This window comes from Enhydra lutris, unplaced genomic scaffold (assembly GCF_002288905.1).
Source record: "Enhydra lutris kenyoni isolate GAN:26980312 unplaced genomic scaffold, ASM228890v2 scaffoldscaffold9, whole genome shotgun sequence".
Classification (NCBI taxonomy): domain Eukaryota; kingdom Metazoa; phylum Chordata; class Mammalia; order Carnivora; family Mustelidae; genus Enhydra; species Enhydra lutris.
The window spans coordinates 35,286,670-35,309,875 of NW_019154093.1; the positions used below are offsets into that span (position 1 = coordinate 35,286,670).

Here is a 23,206-nt window from a genome sequence, read left to right on the forward strand (position 1 = left end):
TTTTTCTTTTAAGTTCTTGTGGTATTTCATATGGTGGTTACTGAAAGGTGAATCTAAAATACTGTCTGATATCACATCATTTTAAAAAGTGATTACTGCAAATATTTTATTGGGTGAGTAGTTAACTTCTAACGAGGAACATGTTAGGCCTTGCTTTGCCTATTATTTAAAAAGAGAAGACCTAACATTGCTAACAAATTATGAAAGGGATTCTTATATTCATGGGGGTCATGGGTACCCCAGTTTGTAAAAATGTTATCAGATATGGATGGGGTGCCTGATAGCTTAGTTGGTTGAACATCCGACTCTTGATTTTGGCTCAGTTCGTGGTCTCAGGGTCCTGGGATCGAGCCCCATGTCGGGCTCTGTGTGCTGCATAGAGTCTGCTTCTCCCTCTCCCTTTGTTCCTGCCCCCGCTCATGCTCTCTCTCTCAAAGAAATAAAGTCTTTAAGAAAAAAAAAATGTTATCAGATATTTACGCTATATGACAAGTCATGATTTTGTTTTGCTGTTTTATATGAATGGCTCAGGTTTTATTAAACATATAAAAATAATTAAATAATGTTGGTTATTGAGTAACTGAATTATTCAATAATGTAGGTAACCGACTACATAATGCAACTCTAATTGTGAACTGATGGCAATATTGTTTGGAATTTATATAATGAGTTTCTTTTCAACTATCTACAGATGAAAAGGCTTTTTTTAAATAAATGTAACTGGTGAGAGCACCTATGCCTTTGTCTTACTTCATCTTCTATAATCAAAATTATGCTTTCTTTCTGGAAGTTTTTTTTTCTTTTTCTTTTTCTTAAAGACTTTATTTATTTAATCGACACAGAGAGAGAGACTGTGAAAGAGGGAACACAAGCCGGGGGAATGGGAGATGGAGAAGCAGGCTTCCCGTTGAGCAGAGAGCCCAAAGCAGGGCTCCATCCCAGGACCCTGACATCATGACCTGAGCCGAAGGTAGACGCTTCATGACTGAGCCACCCAGGCACACTTCTTCTTGAAGTTCTGCAATTTTTGTCTTTTCCCAAGTTTAACTCATCAAAGACTGATATTTCTGGAGCTTCTTAGGCACAGAAATCTGGTCAGGAGAATTTATCATCTGGAGTTAGAGCAGAGGTTTCTGATGAGAGAGATAAGATTAGAAAAAGGTGTGTTTTATCAAGGGTCAAAAATCTACTAAGGTAATTCGCAGTGACTTTTGAAGGATAAAAGCCATGCTTTTGCTTTATTCTTCCATCTGTATTATATCTCCTCACATACCAGTGACTTTTCTTTGCCTTGTTTCCTCCTCCCTTCCGTTCTCACCTTCCTCTTTTCTTCCTTTCCTCCTTTCTTCTTTTCTTCCTATTGAAATGGTCTCATCAAAGGCAATACTAACTGCTGGGAAAAAAACGAAATGCCTTTTATTATTGTTATTTTATTAAAATATTATAATTTAAACATTTTTCATATTTTTTCTTTCCTAGAGGGGAACAAAAAGCTTTTTCCTGCTTTTAGGAATGAATCAGGTCACAATTCAATGGGATGTGGTTATAGCTCTTTACATATTCTTCAATTGGTGTCACGGAGGTATAGTATTTTTAGTACTTATTGTTATTTTTTATCCAAAAAATGTTGAGTGTTTATGATTTTCAAAGCATTATGGTAAGATCTCTGAAGAATCAGAAATTGTTAGATTGAGAAAACTATATGCACATAAAAATTTTATGTGTAAATGAAATAAAACAGTCCAACCTCCCTCCTAATGGCAGGATTCCTTTCTCAAACATCGCTAAGGATCAAACCTCTAACTCATATATGAATATTTCCATGAAAAACCTAAATATTCTGAGTTGGCTTGTTCTATCTTTGAACTGTTATAACTGTTGCATGATAATCCATCAAACATTTGAATTTAATTCAACTCCACAAACCATTGTTGACAGTTACTATGTAATGAGCACTGTGCTAAGCCTTTTATTCCTCACAACTTTGTGCAATAGTATTGTGCTATTATCATTCCCATTTTATAACCCACACAAACATCTAGCTCTATTACAGATACAGACATAAGAGCTTTGAGGAATCCAGGAGGGGGGATCATCAGAAATTCAGGCAGGATAACTGTTGGCATTTGAGAATTTCTACTGAGGGCTTTGTATCCTGGGCAGGTGGCAGAAATTCATTTATTGGGAGACAGCAACACCAAGGTAGGTTTCTAGACCTTGAAGAAAGTTTTGCAAATTGTGCAAGTTACTCAGAATAACAACAAAAGGAAACTCTCTTCTGTAAGTTGGAACACGATTATATTGGGGATGTAGAGGTACCCCTGTCATCAGAATTAGTATTCCTCCAGCAGGTATCAGACACTCCCAGAGTCAGACCACAGGATCTAAGAAGATTTAGAAGAAATAAGTCCCCAGCTAGCTTTTTCCAGCTTCTTGAAATATGCAAACAATAAGTAGGACTTGTGTTTATACATTCAAGTAATTAATATAGAGTGTAGAAAAATGAGTCAATCCCCTCCAATATGGCGTTAGAGACCCTCACGCTGTCCCTTAGAAATTATTTTATAGGGACACCTGGGTGGCTCAGCTGGTAAAGCATCCACCTTCAACTCATGTCATGATCCAGGAGTCCTGGGAACACTGAGCTCCCCGCTCAGCAGGAAGTCAGGTTCTCCCTCTGCCCTTCACCTTGCTCGTGCTCTCTCTCTCTCAAATAAATAAAATCTTTAAAAAAGATAAAAGAAATTATTTTATATATTATTGTTCAATCTATGAATAGTTTTAAAATCATCCAAACTACATTTTTTCCAAGTTCCCCCTTTTCAATAGCTCTGCCAAAATTAAACAAAAATTTAAGAGAAGTTTAACATTCCTCTGATCAATTGACTAACCCTATTAAAAGAAGAAATTAACATATTTGTATAACTTATTCTTACACAATTTGTGTTGATTCCCACTGGCTACTGATTTTTTTTAGGTACTGAGAAATCATTGACTTACTAATTTATTCCTGAATATACTAAAGCTCTGTGGTCCAAAGTTTCTGGGGTTCTTCTTTATTCTATTTTTGAAAACCAGGACATTTGTCCAAATCTGAAGTCTTCTGACATTTTTTCTATTTTCTATTTTTTTCAAACACTACTCATAATAATTCATGTTGGTATTGACATTTTTTTTAAAGTCCTGGGGATTCAGTTTGTCTAACCTTGAATTGCGGACCTTATTTAAAGCAGTTGGATGCTTTCTTAAAACTTCCTTTTCATGTCTTTGGTTTCAATGTCCTCTTAATAATGATGGAATTATTTTTATCAGTACTTCAACATTTAAATATTTATAGTTTATACATAAATGTTCATTATGTAAATGGGAATATTGAATTACATTTGTATTATACCAGTTAATTCCTTAGGCATTGAAATCTAAAGATAAGGACCTTTTAAAATCAAATATTTACCTTTATCATTATTTTAAGATATTTTAATGCAAGTATTTCCAGAAAAAGACAAAAATATATTTTCCTTGATGTGAATTTTATTTAACTGATACTGCATTGCACTGTCATTTGAGCTTATGAAAATGACTTTAAATTATTATTTTGGGCTATAAAAGTAATACATTCACTATGTAATTTTTAAAACACAGAAAAATGAAATTAAAAATGAAAAATTAGTCTAACACACAGACCATCATTGTTAATATCTTAGTGTATTTCTCTTCACTCATTTGTTTCTGATATTGAGCCTATATTAAATATGTTGTTCTGCAATTTGCTTTTTAACAAAATATATGCTGAATATTTTCCCATATTATTAAATTAATGATGAATTTTAAGTGGTTATCAAACAATAGATTTTTGTCATTAGTAAGAGTATAATTTTATTCATTAAACTCATAATCTTCTTTTTTTAAAGATTTTATTTATTTGAGAGAGGGAGAGAGCACTAGCAGGGGGCAGCAGAGGGAGAGGGAGAAGCAGGCTCCCACTGAACAGGGAGCCCAATGGGGGATTCGATCCCAGGACGCTGAGATCACGACCTGAGCTAAAGGCAGACGTTTAACCAACTGACCCACCCAGGCACCCCTAAACTCATAATTTTCTGATAAAAGTAGCCATTATCTACAGAGCAATGAACAATTGATTGAGTAGATAGAGAATGGGGTTTGGATTCTGCAGTGCCAAGTATTATTTCTAACCTTACTTTTGAAAATGGCATAGCCTCATAATGCCCCACTCTACTTTAAAATAGAAGAGCCAATTATATTTGTTCTTGAGACAGAGTAGCTTAAAGGCTGACTCTTAAAGATTTGTATCATGTTGCTGAGCATCAACTGAAGCACAGTAAAAACACATTATAATAAACTAACCAGGGGCACCTGTATGGCTTAGCGGGTTAAGACTCTGCCTTTGGCTCAGGTCATGATCTCAGGGTCCTGGAATCAAGCCCCACATCAGGCTCTCTGCTCAGCAGAGAGTCTGCTTCTCCCTCTGCCTGCTGCTCTGCCTATTTGTGATCTCTCTCTCTCTCTGTGTCAAATAAATAAATAAAATCTTTTTAAAAATAAACAAATAAACTAATCGATTAAAAGATACAGTTAGTCCTAAAATTTTTTTCCAATGAAGATCATTTAGTTAATAGAAAAGAATAAAATTTAAATGCAATGGCATATTCTTTTGAATCTCTTGTTCTAATGTTTTACATGGAATTTTAAAAATTTTATCCATTTGTTTCCAGGAATTACAAATATAAACTGCTCTGGCCACATCTGGGTAGAACCAGCCACAGTTTTTAAGATGGGTATGAATATCTCTATATACTGTCAAGCAGCAATTAAGAACTGCCAACCAAGGAAACTTTATTTTTATAAAAATGGCATCAAAGAAAGATTTCAGATCACAAGAATTAACAAAACGACAGCTCAGCTTTGGTATAACAACTTTTTGGAACCACACGCCTCTATGTACTGCACTGCTAAATGTCCTGGATATTTTCAAGAGACACTGATATGTGGAAAAGACATTTTTTCTGGATGTAAGTGTTGGGGTGCATTCAAAATTCAAATGAAAGCTCATCTAGCAAACTAGTCTAAAATCTTGTTAGGGCTCCTGGATGGCTCAGTGGGTTGGATGGGCGTCTTCCTTTGGCTCAGGTCATGATCCCAGAGTACTGGGAATGAGCCCCTTGTCAAGGTCCCTACTCAGCAAGGGGGCCTCCTTCTCCCTCTTCTTCTGGGCCTGTCAGTCTGCCTGCTTGTGCGCTCTCTCTCTCTCTCTCTCTCTCTCTGTCAAGTAAATAAATAAATAAAATCTTAAAAAACAATTAAAAAATAAAATCTTATCTAAAAATAAAGACAAAATGATAGAATTTACTTCTTATATTAGTTTAATATAGGAATTGCAACCCCAGATGCTTCCAGGGGCCAGTCTGGTAAAATTTGAGTCAAGGAGGCTGGTGGGATCTGTGGCAGAGAGGAAAGCACATAGATAGTCTACTGGGGACAGCCACCACCCAGCTCCATCATTTATGATGACTCCGTATTCCTAAATCTTTTGACTCTTTAAAAGAAGACAGAAATATAAACTTTCAGTATCAACATTTTTTAAATACTTCTGATGCATTCAATAAAAGTTGACACTAGCCTGTCCATACATGAGGGGCAGTGTCCTCAGATTTTAAGTGTTGTTCTTTTCATCTCTTCTACAGTTATGCTTTTTTTATTTGCTTTCCAAACTACTATCATCTGCCTTGAAGCAGATCCTGTCAAGAAATTTTGAGGCTAAAATTCAGGATGAAAAAACAGTTGCAAAACTAGCTTTGTGTTCCTGCTATACTTCTTACCAGCTGCACGACCTTGGGCCAGTTAATCTGTCCAAGCCTTGATTCTATGTCTGTAAAATGAGGCCAGTTACTCCAGCTGTACTAAGCATCAAATTTTAATAAACTATATGAAAGTATATTATACGCTTTAAAGTACAGGACCAGTGTGTTAAATGCACTTAAAATTGCATGCTTTTGATAAAACATGAGGAGATTCTGATTTAATTTCCGGCTCCTAGTCCCACTGCCACAAAAGTGAATCATTTTTTGTTACTATAATTATTAAGAAAAAGATTAGGGGTGCCTGGATGGCTCAATGGTTTAAGCAGCTGCCTTCGGCTCAGGTCACGATCTCAGGGTGCTGGAATCCAGCGCCTTTGTCAGATTCCCTGCTCAGCTGGGAGCCTGCTTCTCTCTCTCCTTCTGCCCCCCCCCCCCCCCCCACTCTAGTGTGCACATGCATGCAGGCTTTTTCTTTCTTTCTCAAATAAATAAATAAAATATTTTTTTAAAAAAGAAAAAATCACATTCATCTTAAAAATATTTGTTAAATTCAATTTGTATTTATAGTATCCTGAAGATGTGTAAGTTATCATAGTAATATGAGCTCACTTGTATAACTACATACTTAATTCTTGGTTATAGTATTATGAGAAATAGATCAATAAATTCAGCACTGTTTTAACCCAGAGATTCATTCCCTAGAGCATCTGGACTCAACTCCAGTGAAGAAAGAGAGACGGCTTTGGTGTCTTTGTCGTGCTCCATATTTTTTTTTTTTTTAATTTGATAGACAGAGATCACAAGTAGTCAGAGAGGCAGGCAGGAGAGAGAGGAGGAAGCAGGTTCCCTGCTAAGCAGAGAGCCCGATGCGGGGCTCGATCCCAGGACCCTGGGATCATGACCTGAGCCGAAGGCAGAGGCTTTAACCCACTGAGCCACTCAGGCGCCCCCGTGCTCCATATTTTTGACAATCAAATATGAGTTCTTATTCTTCTGCATCTCCAGATCTTAACTAGCAAAAACAAGACCACCTGGTGGTCACCACTTGCCCCTAGAGTGGACACCTGAGAAGGAAGAGGCTTCCTTGTTCTAAATAAGGTCATTGTTGTCCTTAATTCTGGGAACCTGATCTTGCATGATTTTCAAAATAAAAAAGAGCTACGGGAGGTGGTAGAAGTGAACTGAGGAAGGACCACAGTAAGTTTTGGGGTCAAAGAATAAAGTTGGCCAACTCATGCCTTAAATTGATAACAGCATACTAAACTTGCCCTAAATTATGGGAATTGAAGGCACAGGAAGACATCTTATCTGATGTATGAGGACTCCTTAGCTTGTCCACATCCTCATGACACATAAACATCACTTAATGCTTAAATATTTTACTATTTATTCTTTGCAGGTGGAGGTAGGGTGTTGAGAGAAGATGCAATTTCTTTGGAGGGCAAATAAGGAAACATGAGGATTTCCTCCAAATATGAGGAAAGGTTAGCTTTTAATTTAAGCAGAGGAAGAAAGGAGCCAAAAGAAGTATGGCCTCCTTCCTTGGGTTGCAATTTGAGTGACGAAATTTGAGTAACGAATTACCCCCAACGGGTCTTCTAGTATTGCTCCCAAATGCAACCACCAGGCCATGTTCAGGATCAGGCAATGGCCTTTGCTCCCCTCTGGGACAACATCACAGAAGAATTTCAATTCACTGGGGCTAGCTGCTTAGAAAGAACATCACTCTTTCCATTTATGTACTTTGTGACTTCTTACATAGGGTTCTGGTTATGAGTGTTCAATTGTAACTGCCAGGTAAGAATTTACTCTAACTCTTGGATCCAAGAACCCCTAAGTTCTTGGGCTCTGCATTCTTAGCAAACAAAACTTCCTAGTTAAGTAGGTCAAAAAAAGTTTTTTGAAGGTTTTTGTGGTACTCTAGAAATCACATTGCTTTCACTGAGTTACTTTGATCACAGGATATTTGTCCTGTGAGCTTTGCTATGTTAACTTATCATCACTGTTTTGAATAGAATGATTATGTGTATTTTTTAGACTGGAAACAGATCATAAAAGAGAGAGAAAATAAATGAGTCAGTGTTTTCCTTGAAAAGAAATCCAAATATATTTAGAAGTTTCTGTACTTTAAAATGTAATTTGTGAAATATAAGGTATTATATCACAATCTCCATTTTTAGTCATCATTTTAAACAGCTCCTAGAATCTCATCTGTGATTAAATGCACACATATTATGGGAAGTTTTTTTTATTAGTTTCATACCAATCATGGGATAAAATATTATAATATGTCTTTATTCATTTACAAATACCAAATTAAAGTAAACCATACATGGAACAGTCTGTTTCCATTTAATCATTTATTTAAAAATTTAAATATCTTTGACTTAAATTTTGACCATCTTTGATCTCTAGTTATTGTGGGAAAAACAGCCTTTTAATCCAAAAAGGTCCCTTAATATTTGTCTTTAACACTACTACCTCGTATCATTCCTGGCACAATTAGGCCAGCCTGTGCTCTCCTTGAGAAAGGAATTTCAGTGATCTTTGCCAGAAACATTGGGCCTCTGTTCATTTTAAATTCTCCTCATTATCACTTTATTAATAAAGCTAATCAGATTATGAGATAATCTTTACTTAGTGGTTGCCATGCACCAAAAATGTTTTAAATGATAGAAATTAAAAGAAGAGGGATTCCACCTTCAAGAAACTCTCAGTAGAAAATGATCCTTGGCTAGACTCTGAATTAACAAATCTGGCCTGTGATTACTAAGTGCTCCAATAATAGGGGAGGGATGGGACTGGTAGGATAAAGCAAACACATAAGCCTCATCCTTGCGTATTTTAGAGTATTCTCTGATACCTGACCATCGAGCAGGTTTTTCCTCCTTGATGTTGGGTAAACTGACAATGAGATTAACAACAACAAGGTCTTACTCTCATAACTATAATCATACTCCCATCTTCATATACTTCACATTAACAAATATTGCACTTATTTGCATGTGTGTATATACTCTATTTGATCTTTTATAAAGTTAATTAACCATGAGGCATTTATAACCCTGAGCATTCATTTTATAGAGAATGCTGTGGAATAACATAGCCCAAAAGATTGACCATTGTCTTTTACGAGGGCCAAATCAATGATATTCTGTCTAAAACTAGAGGGGGGAAAATAACTTTAGCACAAATCACTGCAATCAGTAAGGGACCACAACTCTATCAATATTCAAAATGACTTAAATTTATGTTTCTAGATCTACCTCCTTTAAGACCCAAATAAAACTTAAATATTTCTTTTCACTAATTTGGAGTCCAGGTTCTCTCCATTCTAACTCAATGCTACAACTCACCAGAATGTTTTAAAGTAGTTTAGTATGTTCTTACTGCTTGAAATTGCTTTTTAATTGTAAAATCAAATTGCATACAATATAGAAAGCTTTTAAAAATTTAGACCAACAGAAAGGAAATACCCATCGTCTCTATATTCCCATAATCTCACTACTAACAATCCCTCTTTGATAATTTGAAATATGTCTTTTAAGTTTTAGTTTTTTTCTCTCTCTCCCCCTTTCTCCCTCTCTCCTCCTTCCCAATCCCTTCTCTCTCTGTCTCTCTCTCCAATGAGATCCCTATATTACACTATTTTGAAACCTGCATTTTTCACTTTATCATATGGCCAGAATCTCTTTCATTAAATGTATTTCTAGTGCTTTCCAGAGGCTAGATACTTAAATTATTGTCTATAACTTTGTTTTGAGATGTATTTTAGGAGTGTATTTACTTATATACATATAAAGAGCAAATGGGAGATGAAATAAATGACCAGTATAATATAGGACCCTTAGCCTAGCTACTAAGAATAGGAGATACAGGGGCACCTGGGTGGCTCAGTGGGTTAAGCCTCTGCCTTCAGCTCAGGTCATTGATCTCAGGGTCCTAGGATCGAGCCCTGCATCTGGCTCTCTGCTCGGCAGGGAGCCTGCTTCCACCCCTCTCTCTCTGCCTGCCTCTCTGCCTACTTGTGATCTCTCTCTCTGTCAAAGAAATAAACAAAATCTTAAAAAAAAAAAAAAGAGTAGGAGATACAGTAGTAGATGAGGAAAGAAGATTTAAGGAGTGACTTTTTTTTTTTTATGAGAGAAACTTGATCATATTAGTACCCCCAGAGGAGTAGAGAATATAGTAAAGTATTACAAAGAATAGCAATGTTTGATGGCAAAGTAGATTGTTAGATGAGATGGTAGGGATGGAATGAGGGAGGTACTGAGTGCTGATTGGGCTGGTTTCCTAAATAAAATGGGAAGTTTATCAACTAGCTACTTGATAAAGAACTTTCATGTTTCTTGGGTGGCTTCTAAGTGATATATTTTGTTGCAGATCCACCAGATGTTCCTGACAAGGTAACCTGTGTCATTTATGAATATTCAGGCAACATGACTTGTACCTGGAATTCTGGGAAGCCCACCTACATAGATACAAAGTATGTGGTGTATGTGAAGAGGTAGGTTCCTGCAATAGTTTAACATGAGCAATTCCGCTCCAGTCCAGCCAGTGTTCTGCCTCCAGCAGGGATCCAAAAAAATGAGCCTTAAACAGTAAATGTACACTGATAACCCCCAATTCCCTAATTATCATCAGTGAAGCTACCCACACCCTTTTTGGGCCATTCATACTTTCACTCTCTGGGACAATATGTTCTATAAACTTTCTATCCTTTAATTCATTGGTATGTAACTGGGGGCAGGGACTTAATGGCAATATAGCACTGAATAGTTTTAAAAGGACCTTTGCTTTCCTCTCAGCTCTATCCTCTTTCTAGGTTTTAGGCAACTTGGTCAACCTCTCCAAATTGTCTTTCTTTTACCTTTAAAATGGGCATAACAATAGAACCTAATGCACAGGTTTTTTCCTAATCATTTCAGTGGAATTTAGCTTTTAAAGCATGTAGCACAGGGCTAGGTCCACCATTAGCATTATTTCATGGAAGCCATTAGTTATTAATAATGATCTCCAAATCTTTTTTAACTTTTAAAAAAAAGATTATTATTTATTTATTTGACAGAGAGAGAGAGAGAGAGAGAGATCACAAGTAGGTAGAGAGGCAGGCAGAGAAAGGTGGGAAGCAGGGTCCCTGCTGAGCAGAGAGATGTCTGTATAGGTTGACCATCTTTTCTGGTTTTTCTGAGACTAAGGAAGTTCCCAGGACACAAGACTTTCAGTTTTAAAACTGAAAGTAATAACTGAGTAAAAGTGATCATTTTCTACTCGGAGTCCAGAGGACTTTGAGGAAATAATCTTTTGTTACATTCTTACAATAACCAGACCTCAAGAGCTAAGATGACCAAGCAGCCAAAATCTCTTAAGTTTTATGCTTAAACAAATAGTTGACCATAAAAGTTGTACTACTATGTACTAAATTAAATTGGGAAACATGTATGCTCGTTCAGAAATGGCAAAATAGGAAAAGGTTGATAAGAAAAAATCCCCTTCCCTCCAATGTACATAGCTGAATTCTTTCTTTGTTACATTTAAACTATATTCATGTATGTTAGTCTGTTTTGGAATCCTCTGTTAGTGTTAAAGTTGGAAATAAAACCATTAATTGAAAAAAAAAAAGATTAAGTTGGTCACCCATCCATGTTTCTCATTTTGTTTAGTTTTTTGTTTTTTTTTAAAGAATGCTTTCAATGGTGTATTTGAGATATACTTTTTTTTTGTTTGTAACTCTCAAAAAATTTCCCAAACTACTTGTTTTTTAAAAAGCATTTATGGAGGGGCGCCTGGGTGGCTCAGTGGGTTAAGCCACTGCCTTCGGCTCAGGTCATGATCCCAGGTCCTGGGTTCGAGCCCCACATCGGGCTTTCTGCTCAGCAGGGAGCCTGCTTCCTCCTCTCTCTCTGCCTGCCTCTCTGCTTACTTGTGATTTCTCTCTGTCAAATAAACAAATAAAATCTTTAAAAAAAAAAAAAAAGCATTTATGGAACCCTTACTATTTGCCAAGCATTCAGCCACAAGCTTTATATGTGCTACTTCATTTAATCCCTTACACAACCTTGTGAAGTACATATGATTATTTTTCTGATTTTTGTAGACAAAGTGACTGAGGCTCGGTGGGGTTAGACAATACATCCAGGGCCATATAGCTAGAGAGGGAGAGGCGGGATTTGAACTTGGGCTGGCTTGACTGCCTTCTTCCCAATTCAGTTATTTTCTGCTGATATGGTGTGGGAACCAGACCACAGGGCATATTTGAAAGACGATAACCAGGTCTCATCACAGTAGAAGAGAAAAATCTTCCAATATTGCTCTCTCTCTCCACCTGTGACATACTCAGAATAATTTTAATTAAGTGAAACATAAAAGGTAAAACCTTTTTGTTTGAGAAATTCTGTGTAAAAACTAGGCAAAGCCTGCAGTCACCAGCTACATGCCACAGGCAAGATGCTCACACCTTTCATTCTAAGAAGGGATTACACAGAGGCAAGGTTGGGCATCAAAGAAATGACGGAAACATGGATATTAGGCATAGGTTGTGTTGTCAGGTGCACTACATCTTCAATCCTCAACTCCACCTTGTAAAGTAACTATCATTACTGTCCCCACTTTACAGTGCTCATATAACCACTCCAAAGTCACTTGGCCAAGATGGCAAGAGAGCTGGGTTCTAACACACATCTGAGACTTAACCTCTACCCTTTGCCTCTAGGGTAAAGTAGTCCTTTTGACATGCAAAGAGGACACAAGGACAAGAAAACTCAAGAGTCTCCTTATAAAGTCAACTTTAGAAATTTGAAAATGAAGGCAGTATGGAAGCAGCCCCCACAATGGAAGCTCACAGAAAAACTAGATAGTGCCTGATTTAGAGAGAAATCATGGCATCTTGATGATTTTTGCTATCTCCTGGAATTTTTACTACCTCATGGGTCCACTGATCTTCATTGATTAATTTCTTTCTTTCTTTTTTAATATAACAGCTTCATAGAGTATAATTCACATACCATATGATTCACCTTATTTTAAGTATAGCATTCAATGATTAGTCACAGAGTTATGCAGCCATCACCACAATTTTAGAACATTTTCTTATGCCAAAAGTAAACACTATCCATTAGTAATCACTCAATTTCCCTCAACTTTTCCATCCTGAGGCATCCACTGGGTATTTGCCTACTCTGGACACTTCATACAATGTGTGGTCTTTTTTGAGTGGGTCTTTCATTCAGCGCAAGGATTTCAAGGTTCATCCGTGGTCTAGCAGGTATAAGTACTTCATTCCTTTCTATGGCCAAATAATGTATGAATATATCACATTTACTTTATCCATTCACTAGCTGATGGACATTTGGGTTGTGTCCACTTTTTGGCTATTATAAGTAATGCTTCTGAGATATTTGTGTACAAGATTTTCGGTAGACACAGGTTTTCATTTCTCTTGGGCATGTGCTTAGGAATAGAATTGCTGGGTCATATGTTAATTCTGTTTAATGTTTTGAGGAACTGCCATACTGTCTTTTAAAACAACTACATTCCCACCAGAAGTATATGAAGATTCCAACTTCTCCACATTCTTGCCAACTCTTATTTTTATCTTATTGGTTATTGCCAACCTAGTGGATATGAGTTAATTCTTTCAGGTCCCACTTACTTGCCAACTCAGGTTCCAGACAATGAAATTGCATTATAAATTTGGAACAGGCATACCACAATTTGAGAAAATATATTTGTTGAATAAAAATTTGCCAACCACCACCTAATTCCCTATTTTGTGTCATTAAAAAAATTCTCCAAATATTTTGACTATTTATTATAGTTTCTCTTAAAATCCATTAATTGCATTCAGTTTCATATGTGTAAGTTATTTACACATGGGTTTTTTGAGAAATACATCTAGCTTATAAAGTGAGAAATACCTGTAGCAGTTATGAGTATTGAGATTGTTCTCAGTACTCAAAAGGTCACCTTTAAAGTGTTAAGAATACATTTATTAAAAGAGCATGCTTTCAGAACTATCCATTGGAAAGAACAGAGAGTTTCAAGTTTTACTTCTGATTTCCAGTTCTGAGATTTATCAGTTAGTTGTCTTTTATGATGCAAATAGCAGAAAACCCAAATGCAATGACTTAAACAGATCGGGTTTTACTTATATCAAGCCATAATGGTAGGAATTACAAAGCTGGCATGATATTCCCAAGGCTTTTTCCACTTTTCTTTTCTACAAGCTTTACTGTGTTGACCTTAATCCTTAGAAGCTGCACCTCTAGGCTTCTCATCCAAGTTCCAGGCAGGAAAAGTGGTGAAGGAAAAATAACATCCCCCCCACCCACAGATTTCCATAGCATCCCATTGGGTTACATGTCTACTCTATCTGGATGGGTACTTAGGAGAAGAGTATTGTTGCTAGAATCTAGTACTATCATCTAACAGTATCTGCCATAATTTCTAGCTGTGTGATCTTGGAAAAGTTATTTAGCTTTGCCGAGCCGTAGCTTCCTATGAAATGAGGATAATACCATACTGGGTTCCAAAGTTTATAAGAACACAAACTATAAAAAATGAATTGCAAATAGGAAATGCTTACAAACAACAACAAAAAGGCAGAGTATTATGGCAACACTCAAGGCTGACATCCTAGGCTTGTTTGATTTGTTCTTACAACAAAACTGACTGATCTGGGTGAGGAGATTAACATAAGGCCATTAAAAATGATCATTTTTAAGATATTATAAACAATAATTTTACTTACATTATTCCCAAGTAATAGTTATTGTAAACAGATGAATATCTAGAAAGAGATGTTTAATGCGCTCTAAAAGTAAGACTTTCCTGGAAAAAATAATTAAAAATACAAGTAAGACTAATTTTTTAGCTGTTGTGCTTATGTCAAAGGAAAACTCCACACATTCATTCAGACTAGAAATGTAAACTCAATATGGGCAAGAATTTTTGTTCACTTCTGTTATCACTTGAGCCTCAACTGGGGCCTGCTGCATTGTAACTGCTCAATTAATATTTATTGAGTGATTATTCCGATAAGTAGAAATAGACATTTCCCGCATTCTCCCTTCACAGTCTAGTTAAATAATAATACAAAGTCTTACATATTAGAAAAACTTTTTTCACAGTATTTCTGAAATATAACAGTAAATTATAGTCAAACTCAGACAAACTTAACCCAGATTCTGAAGTCCAGATTAATGTAATTTTATCATATTTTAAAAAGGATGTAAAAGATGTGAAGGATTAGCATAAAAACGAACATTCTTCTGTAGCAAATTCAAAGAAAGAGCTCCTCTAAGACAAATTGGAAAAGGGAATAAATATCTGTTCATCTTATAGTTAATTAAAAACACACCAATGAGTTGAAAAAAATTAGAGAAAATAAAGTTAATTTTTATAACCATTAAAAAGGTTTTTTTCCCCCAGAAAAAAGTTTGTGGTTGAGATAGTTTAAAAAGGTTATTCTAGATCCTTGGTTCTCAGGGTGTTTTCCACTTTGGCAGATAGGTATAGAGATCAGCATTTGCAAGGTTTCACTTCCAACCCATGTGGTTCTGTTTTCCAGTAAAATCACATATACAGAAGAGGTATTTTACCTCAGTCCACCCACCTTGTTCCGCTAGTGGCAGAAAGGTGGTATTCCCTCCACTGCAACCTGTGGGTCCATCAGGGCTTCCCTACTGGTGTTGGGTTAAGTTGTGAAAGAAAGGAATTATATCTGTGTTGCTACAAAAGCTTTCTTTCTCCCTAGTATCTTTGTGGTAACCCCACCAGAAGAACTGCACAGCAATTTGCACACCCTCCTCTACCCCTCTGTCTTTTGCTATATATCAATAAGTGGTGATAGGAGAAACCAAAGAAGAAGAAACTGCTAATAAACAGCTACCTACTATTGTCTCTTACCCTCAACAGCTTCATGTAAATATGTTCTTTATCTTGGAAATTCTTGCAATGTCTACTGCAGTGTCTTCTACTCAATAAATACTTTTTGAATAAAAATGAATGCATGATGGCCCTTCATTCTATTCCATTCAAGCTAATTTAGCAAATATTTATTTAGCATTTTGTGACTTCTCGTTACCATGTTAAATTCTAGAGATTTTTTTTTTTTATAGATAGGCACCATCTCTGTGCATGACAAGGTCATCAACTTATTAGAATAACACCAACGATGGAATTTTCAAGCACTGTGAGAGATCAGTAGGGCAATTATTTTTAGATGAAATATCATTTTAGACCCTCTGGGTCAATTGCCTATTCTGTCAGTTCATAAGTTCTGCTTGTTTTGGCCATTTCTACTTCTCCTCCATATGCATATTCCTAATAACCAGAAAGAGTTCCTAGGCATGATTCTAAATATTCTGAAGACTGTGATCTTATATTTCAGTAATTCTTCTAGGACCTAATAAGCAGTTCATGTTTTTAAATCCATTTCCTCACTGATTCTGCACCCATACTAGAAAAGCTAATTCTGACTGGGGACAAACACAAACTTACTGACTGATGGGACTTTATATTAATGACCATTAATCTCAATGAGCCCAGGTAGCCACCCACTATCCTGCTACTTATCACTGGCCAAGTCATTCACCCACTAAGTCAATAATTATTTCATTACTTTTTCCTCTCATTTCTGGTCTTCAGTATCTTTTCTCCCTCCTCATTCTCTATTAATGACCTGCTTTCTAATTTCACTGAGAAAATAGGAGCAATGAGAAATACCATAAGCCTCCTCCATCTACTGATGCATTAACATCTGACCCAAATACTTGGTCTTCCTTTCTACTACTGTGGATGAACTACAGTTGCCCTGAGGCCAACTCTCCACTTCATGTGCTAGATCTTACCCCTCCTGTCTCTTGGAGGACACTGCTCCAACAATTTTCCTCTCTTTTTTTCTGCATGGTCACCTTTTCTATCTTTACTGGCTCATTCCCACCAGCTTTCAAACAAGCTGCAGCATCTGCCCTCTTGAAAAATGCAAAATTTCTTGATCCTTCCTCTCCCCACTACCCTCTCTGCTCCTCTTTGTGGCAAAACTCAAGGAGTTGTCTGTATTTTCTGTCTCTACTTCCTCTCTCATCTTTAACCTAGTTTAGTCAAATTTTTGTGGTAGACTGAGACAGGTCTTATCAGTGTCACTGACAACTTCCCCATTAGCAAATCCAATGGTTTCTCTCAGTCCTTATCTTTCTTATCAGGAGCATTTAATTAAGATTTTCACTTCCTTCTTTTGGCGTGGAGGACACTGCTGCCTTTTGATTCTCCTCCAAACTTCCTGGACACTTTTTCTTAGACTCTTTGGCCATTGCCTCTTCATTTCTAGTAAAGTAATAGGTCCCCATAGCTTTATTCCTAGGATCTCCTTTTATTTCTATCTATACTCATTACCTAAAAGACATAATGCAAATTCAAAGTGTAAAACTTCGCAATTTATCTACCTCAAGTTTCGACATCTCCTCTGTCCACAGCTACCATGTATCTAACATCTTATTCAACACTCTCTCTTAGACATCCAAAAGCCATCTCTAAGCCAACCTGTTCAGTACCAAATACCCTGTTTTCCTTTACTCACACTGCATTCCCCCTTCTCAGTAAATGGCAACTCCATCTTCATATTATTTAGGTCAAAATCACTGGAGTCCTCCTAGATTCCTCCCCACCATGCCCTTAACAAAATTAATCAGCAAAACCTATTATATTTGACCTCTTCTTACTACCTACTTTGCAACCCTGAGCCAAACCATATCATCTCTCATCTGAGTTAGTAGAAGAACTTCCTAAATGTGCCCTAGCCTCCACTTTTGCCCTCCTATAGTTATTATTATTATATACAAGTAGCTGCAGTAATTCTTTTCACATGCACCTCAGATCATGTCACTCCTCTGCTCAAAACCTCCTATTTCACTCACAGATCAAAGCCAGAATCCTTCAATGGCTCTGTGTGACCTTATAATAACTTCGAAATTTCCCTCCTCCAGACTCTCTGATCTCATGTTTAATCCCTTTCTATCAGTCTTGCCTAAACCAAACATCACTGATGTCATTGCTGTTCCTTGAACAGGACAAGCAAGATTCTGAGTCATTGAGTATCTCTAGAATGCTCTTTCTCCAGAGAGGAGGAAAGTCACCTTCTTAGACAGGCCTTCCTCATCTTTACCTTCCAAAAAAAAAAAAAAAAAAGAAAGAAAGAAAGAAAAAGAAAAAAATCCCCACTCCTGCTTCAAGCACTTTCTACCCCCTTTTTGCTTTATTTTTCTTCTAAACGTTAGCACCACATGGCATATCATGTATTTATTTGTTTCCACCAAAATGCGTGCTCCATGAAGGCTGGGACTTTACCTGTTATATTTTGTTTGTTTTCAAGCACAAACTGCCCCACAAGAGGAACTTCACTGGTGGCACTAGTTTATTTTCCTCTTAAAAGACCAACTGCAAACAAATGAAGTAAACATAACCTCGAGATTTTATTGTTTTCATGATAAAACAAAATATGAAATTTAGAACTATATCACTTGACCCTTTCTCTTATCTCCTGTCAATACAAAATGTTTGCATCTCTTAATAACCAGCATTCTCTTAGATCTGCAGTTGGGCTCAACACATTCAAACCTCAGCACAATCCTCTTTGTAGTTTTAGCCTTTTTCCGGAAAATAGGCCTAGTCTGCCTACCATAACCACTCTGCTTCCTTTCATAAGGCTGCTTTCCCGGGCCTAAAGAGAATCTTTGCCTTTCTTGTACTGTGTCACTTTTGTGGGGTTGGTGCTTGCCATACTTCTTGCAGAAAGTCCGATGGGTTTTAGGAACATTCTCCATGTTTGTGAGAGTGCTATAGGCTCAGAAAGAAAGAATGGGAGGGACATTTATCTGTTTTGTCCATTGTTGTACTCCCAGTGTCTTAAGGAGTGCTCAGACCATAGTGAATGTTAAATAAATATTTGTTGAATGAGTGGCTAAATAAATAGAAAACACCATTCACCATTATTACCATAGATTGGCAGTGTTTACTGAAAATCTATTAAAAACAGCTAGGGCGAGGTGTATGGGAAAATTCAGAGACATATAAATCCTGCTGACTCCCTTCAACAAATAATCCGTTATGTGTTAATAAGCACACGGAAACCAGAAATAGAAATAAGAAATTTGAAAACTTTGCAATATACAGTTTCATGTAAAAATAGCACCAAAGTTATAGTCATTCATTCATTACTACTAGTTCTTCATCTAAAATAGTGTTTGTGATCTAGGTGCTAATATGAAGTTAGACTTTAAAAGCAGAATTAAATTACCTAATAACTATGGTTAATGTCGGTTTAAGAATATATTTCCATTTTGACTGTGGTCTCAATATAAAAGATAAAAGAATTAGCCACAAACCAAGGACATGCATGTGGTTTTCTCTAACTGGAAAATACTCAGAGATGCCCTACTTGCTACTTACCTATATTTGCCATTTTCTTATTTTCACATTTGAAATTTTATTGAGCATGAATAAAATTCATAACCTCGAAATTATTTCGAGGTTAGCATACCTCGAAACAAACTCTCCGTAATTTATTTACATTCCATCTTATTTCAAAAGAAATATAAGGGAACTATGCAAACACCTGAATTTAATGGAAGGATTTGATTTCATATACAAGTAATACAAAAGAAATTTTGCTTGTCGAAATATAACAGCTTTAAAGGTTTCATTTGTATTCTGTAGAATGTGTAAGTCTTATCATAAATACCTTTTAATTCAAAATAATTATTGTGTTTAATAAGCCCTTTATTGCATGTGAAGCCACCTGCTCCATGCTTCCTTATCTCACTCACTTATTACTCATGATCACAACGATGTTGTCAGATGAGTAAACTGAAGTACACTGAGGTTAGGTAACAGGCTCCAAGTCCCACATTTTATCAAGGGGCAGAGCTGGGATTTGAACCTAGGTTTTTGTTTTTTTTTTTCCTAAAACCCACGCACTGAGGTTTTCATCATTATGACACGTCCTTGTCCTAGCCTGGTGCTCATAGTGATCTCCCTGCTGCTGAAAGGAAAGAGGCAGCACTGGAAACTATACACTGAGGGTTAAAAACCTGAGCTGAACTGGAGTAGTTACTGCCACCTCCATGCCATGTAGACTCCTCACCCTTATCCACGTTATCCCTGTCAGCCTTAAGAGATTCCTTGGTTGCCTGCTGAGCTTCTCCTGCTCTGGTGGTGGCTATAAGTTTAAAAATACAGATATATAAATTCTATAGTATTTTGATTCATAAATGCATTTACCTCTTGGTAGAGTGAGGCTGGTCTCTCTTTTCCTCCCTGGAGTTCTGTGTCTCAGCAAACAAGCCACTCTAGAGTCTAACAGATCATAGTGGCCGGCAAGTTATAATCCTGGCTGGGATACTGCAGGGCTGGAGAAATTGGGGGAGTTGCTGAATAGATGCACCCATTAAGAGGACTTGAAGCGTGCAGCTGTAGAGGTGAAATGATTGTAATTTTTAAACTCTTCCTTCCACATAAATCCTATCAAGTCAGTCCCCCAGGACAGAAAAAGTTGATGGTATTAGATAAAGAAACCGAGCAGTGCTTGCCTCAGCAGCACAAATACTATAATTGGAACAGTGCAGAGAAAGCGAACATGACCCCTAATCGAAGATGACATACAAATTTGTGAAGCATTTCTATTTGTCAAATATAAGAATTTAGGGTACTTGTCTTTTCACCTTTGTTCAGATTCCAAGGTTGTTTCCCTCCAAGTTAGTAGATCTATATTGTTAGGTTTCACAATGTAATATAATTAACATAGGAATCTACAAGTAATATACCAAACAGATAATATAGAGCTAAGGCTTAGACCCTGGCCATAGCTATCAAAAGAGGAACAAAAGATAAGAAAATAATAGTTAAAGAAATACTTCACCTTCTATGGTTGGTTCTTAAGTGATGGAGGAAAAGTTGTTAAAATGGCAAACCAAGGACATCAGAAAGGCAGCATGCTGTTGACAATAATGGAGAAATGGGCGAGAAGAAGAATATACGATTCAGTTATAAATATGCTATAGTTCTGTTCTCAGGCAGATATACCAATGCAGCTCCCAGTGAGAGTGCAGATATTCAGTATTTGTATGTGTGGAATGTTTGTCCATTGTTGTCACTGGACCAGGAAGTTGAGTGAGCTGAAAGAACAGTAAGCACCAACAGACTGACCCTCACTGTGGTGGGGTTAGAGGAGTAGAGAGGGCAACCCAAGTGGAGGGCTGAAGAAGGAAAGACGTCACTAAGCATGTGTGAGAAAAAGATGTAGGCTCTTTCACTCAGAAGGCAGGGTCTGGGTAGCCAAGGGAAGTAAGACTTGTAAGTTTTCAAGAGGGATGACTGCTACAAAGAGGATTCAGAGGACTTCACCTTGGAAAGGACACCATTTTAGAAGAGTATTTTCATGGGAAAAGTGAAGGCAGAAGTCACAACAAAAAGCTTAAAGAACAAATGGAAATGGTAATTTGGATGTAGTTACCAGGATATAGAAAATCTGATTGAGACACTTAAGAAAAGGAAATGAAAAGAGTTCGTAGTTCAAAGGGTTCAAGAAATGCAAACTTAGTGAAGTCTAGTGAAAACCAATTTCATGTTATGAATGGATCTGAGTACAGATAATGGTGTTTAAGAGTCTGAGGTGGCTCAATATTTATCTCTGCAGATTTTCCTCATGAATTCCAAACCAACTGAGAGAAATAAAAAAGCCAATAGGTGAAAACAGAAATATAAAAATAGTTATGTTTAAATATTTTAAAATATATATTTAAATAATGAAACATTTAAAATACTTTATAATATTTATTACTGATGAAGCTTGTTAATGGAGAGCATGGCTTTGGTATGTGGCAAAAGTAAACCTTCTAATACTGATCTTCCCAGAATAAACAGAGTTACTGCCGTTGCCCTCAATCACAGCCAGTATTAAACAGCTGCACAACCCCACTTGGAGACCAACTCCTCTAAATCTTATAGCTTATTAGAGAAGACCAGAAAAGTTCATTTCTGTGGTCTTCTGACTCCTAAGGGAAATTGGAAGAGAGGAAGGGACTGTGAGGTGTGCAATCCAGTTCTTCATTAGTAGAATCAGGCCTATCTTCAAGAAGGATGAGGGAAGGAGGGACAAGACAGAAAAGAGGAGTTTTGAGGACAGTTTCTCCTCACTGAAACCAGAAGAAAAGGGAAGAAACATTTCCCAATACTCTCCTCACCACTACCTCCAGCCTCTACCCCCTAAAAATATTGTGGAGTAGAAATTTTTAAGACTGATTGATTAAGTAATCTCTCCACCCAATATGGGGCTCCAACTCAGGACCCCCAGATCAAAAGACACATGTTCTACTGACTGAGCCAGGCAGGTGCCCCAGAAATTTTTTAACAGATATAACAGAGAGGCTCAAACTTGCTAACAAAAGCCAATGGAAACTAATAAAATTTAAAATTTTAGCCTTAACAAATAACATTTGAAAATTCACTAAGTTAAACTGGCTGATTAGAGATCCTCACTCATTCCATTATAAAAGCTTAGATAAATATAATTTGAAGTGATGATTTAGTAGCTCTATTTCTCACTCCAAACTGTGCTTCTCCCCTCTATCTTCTCCATCTTCTTTGGCAGCAAATGACTTCCTTTTCCCCTTACCTAATCAGCCACCAGATCCAGCCAGTGCTCGTTTCAAAGTCCACAGGAAGTCTTTCTGATCTTGTCTACTTCAAGTTATTTCTTCCACATTCATGCTCCAGAGAATTAACATGCTGAACTTTCTTGAAAATGGCATGCCACTTCAGTTATTTGTTTCACAACATGCCGGGGGGGTTTTGTTATTGTTTTTTTTTTCCCCCTGGAAGGTTGGTCTTTCTTTACCCCATCCAGATCTCTCACCCTATCCTGATCCTTCAAGCCATTCTTACCCCTCACTCTATACCTGGTAGAAATGTCCAACTCAAAGCCCGTGTACTGAGCTCCTATGCAATGCTCCTTCCCAGAGGGTACTCATTTATTTCAAGCTCAGTCTAGAGTCAACTTATCCTGTAGGCATAATGCCCAGGGCCAATGATATCTTTAGGAGTCCATGAAAATGCTTAATTTCATTTAAAATCAGAAGAAAAGAGGTATCTAGGTGGCTCAGTGCACTAAGCGGCTGCCTTCAGGTCGGGTCATGATCCCAGGATCCTGGGATAGAGTCCCATATTGGGCTCCTTGCTCAGCGGAAACCTGCTTCTCCCTCTGCTTGTGCTTGCTCTCACTCCCTCCCCTCCCCATGTCAAATAAATAAATAAAATAAATAAATTTAATAAATATATAAATGAAATAAAATAAGAAGAAAAAAACCATTAGGTCAAAGAAAATGTTTCAAGAT

General features: G+C 36.9%; 1 protein-coding gene and 1 pseudogene across 1 annotated transcript in view; one reads left to right on the forward strand and one right to left on the reverse strand.

The window, feature by feature from the left end:
- The first annotated feature begins 1,512 nt into the window (after nucleotides 1-1,512).
- LOC111143244 (interleukin 23 receptor) overlaps nucleotides 1,513-23,206 on the forward strand; it is a 56,463-nt gene continuing 34,769 nt past the window's right edge. The window contains exons 1-3 of the mRNA XM_022496853.1: nucleotides 1,513-1,582; nucleotides 4,734-5,030; nucleotides 10,203-10,326. Coding sequence (XP_022352561.1) covers nucleotides 1,513-1,582; nucleotides 4,734-5,030; nucleotides 10,203-10,326 — 491 coding nt within the window. The remainder of the gene's footprint in view (nucleotides 1,583-4,733; nucleotides 5,031-10,202; nucleotides 10,327-23,206) is intronic.
- LOC111143245 lies at nucleotides 18,329-18,640 on the reverse strand (annotated as a pseudogene).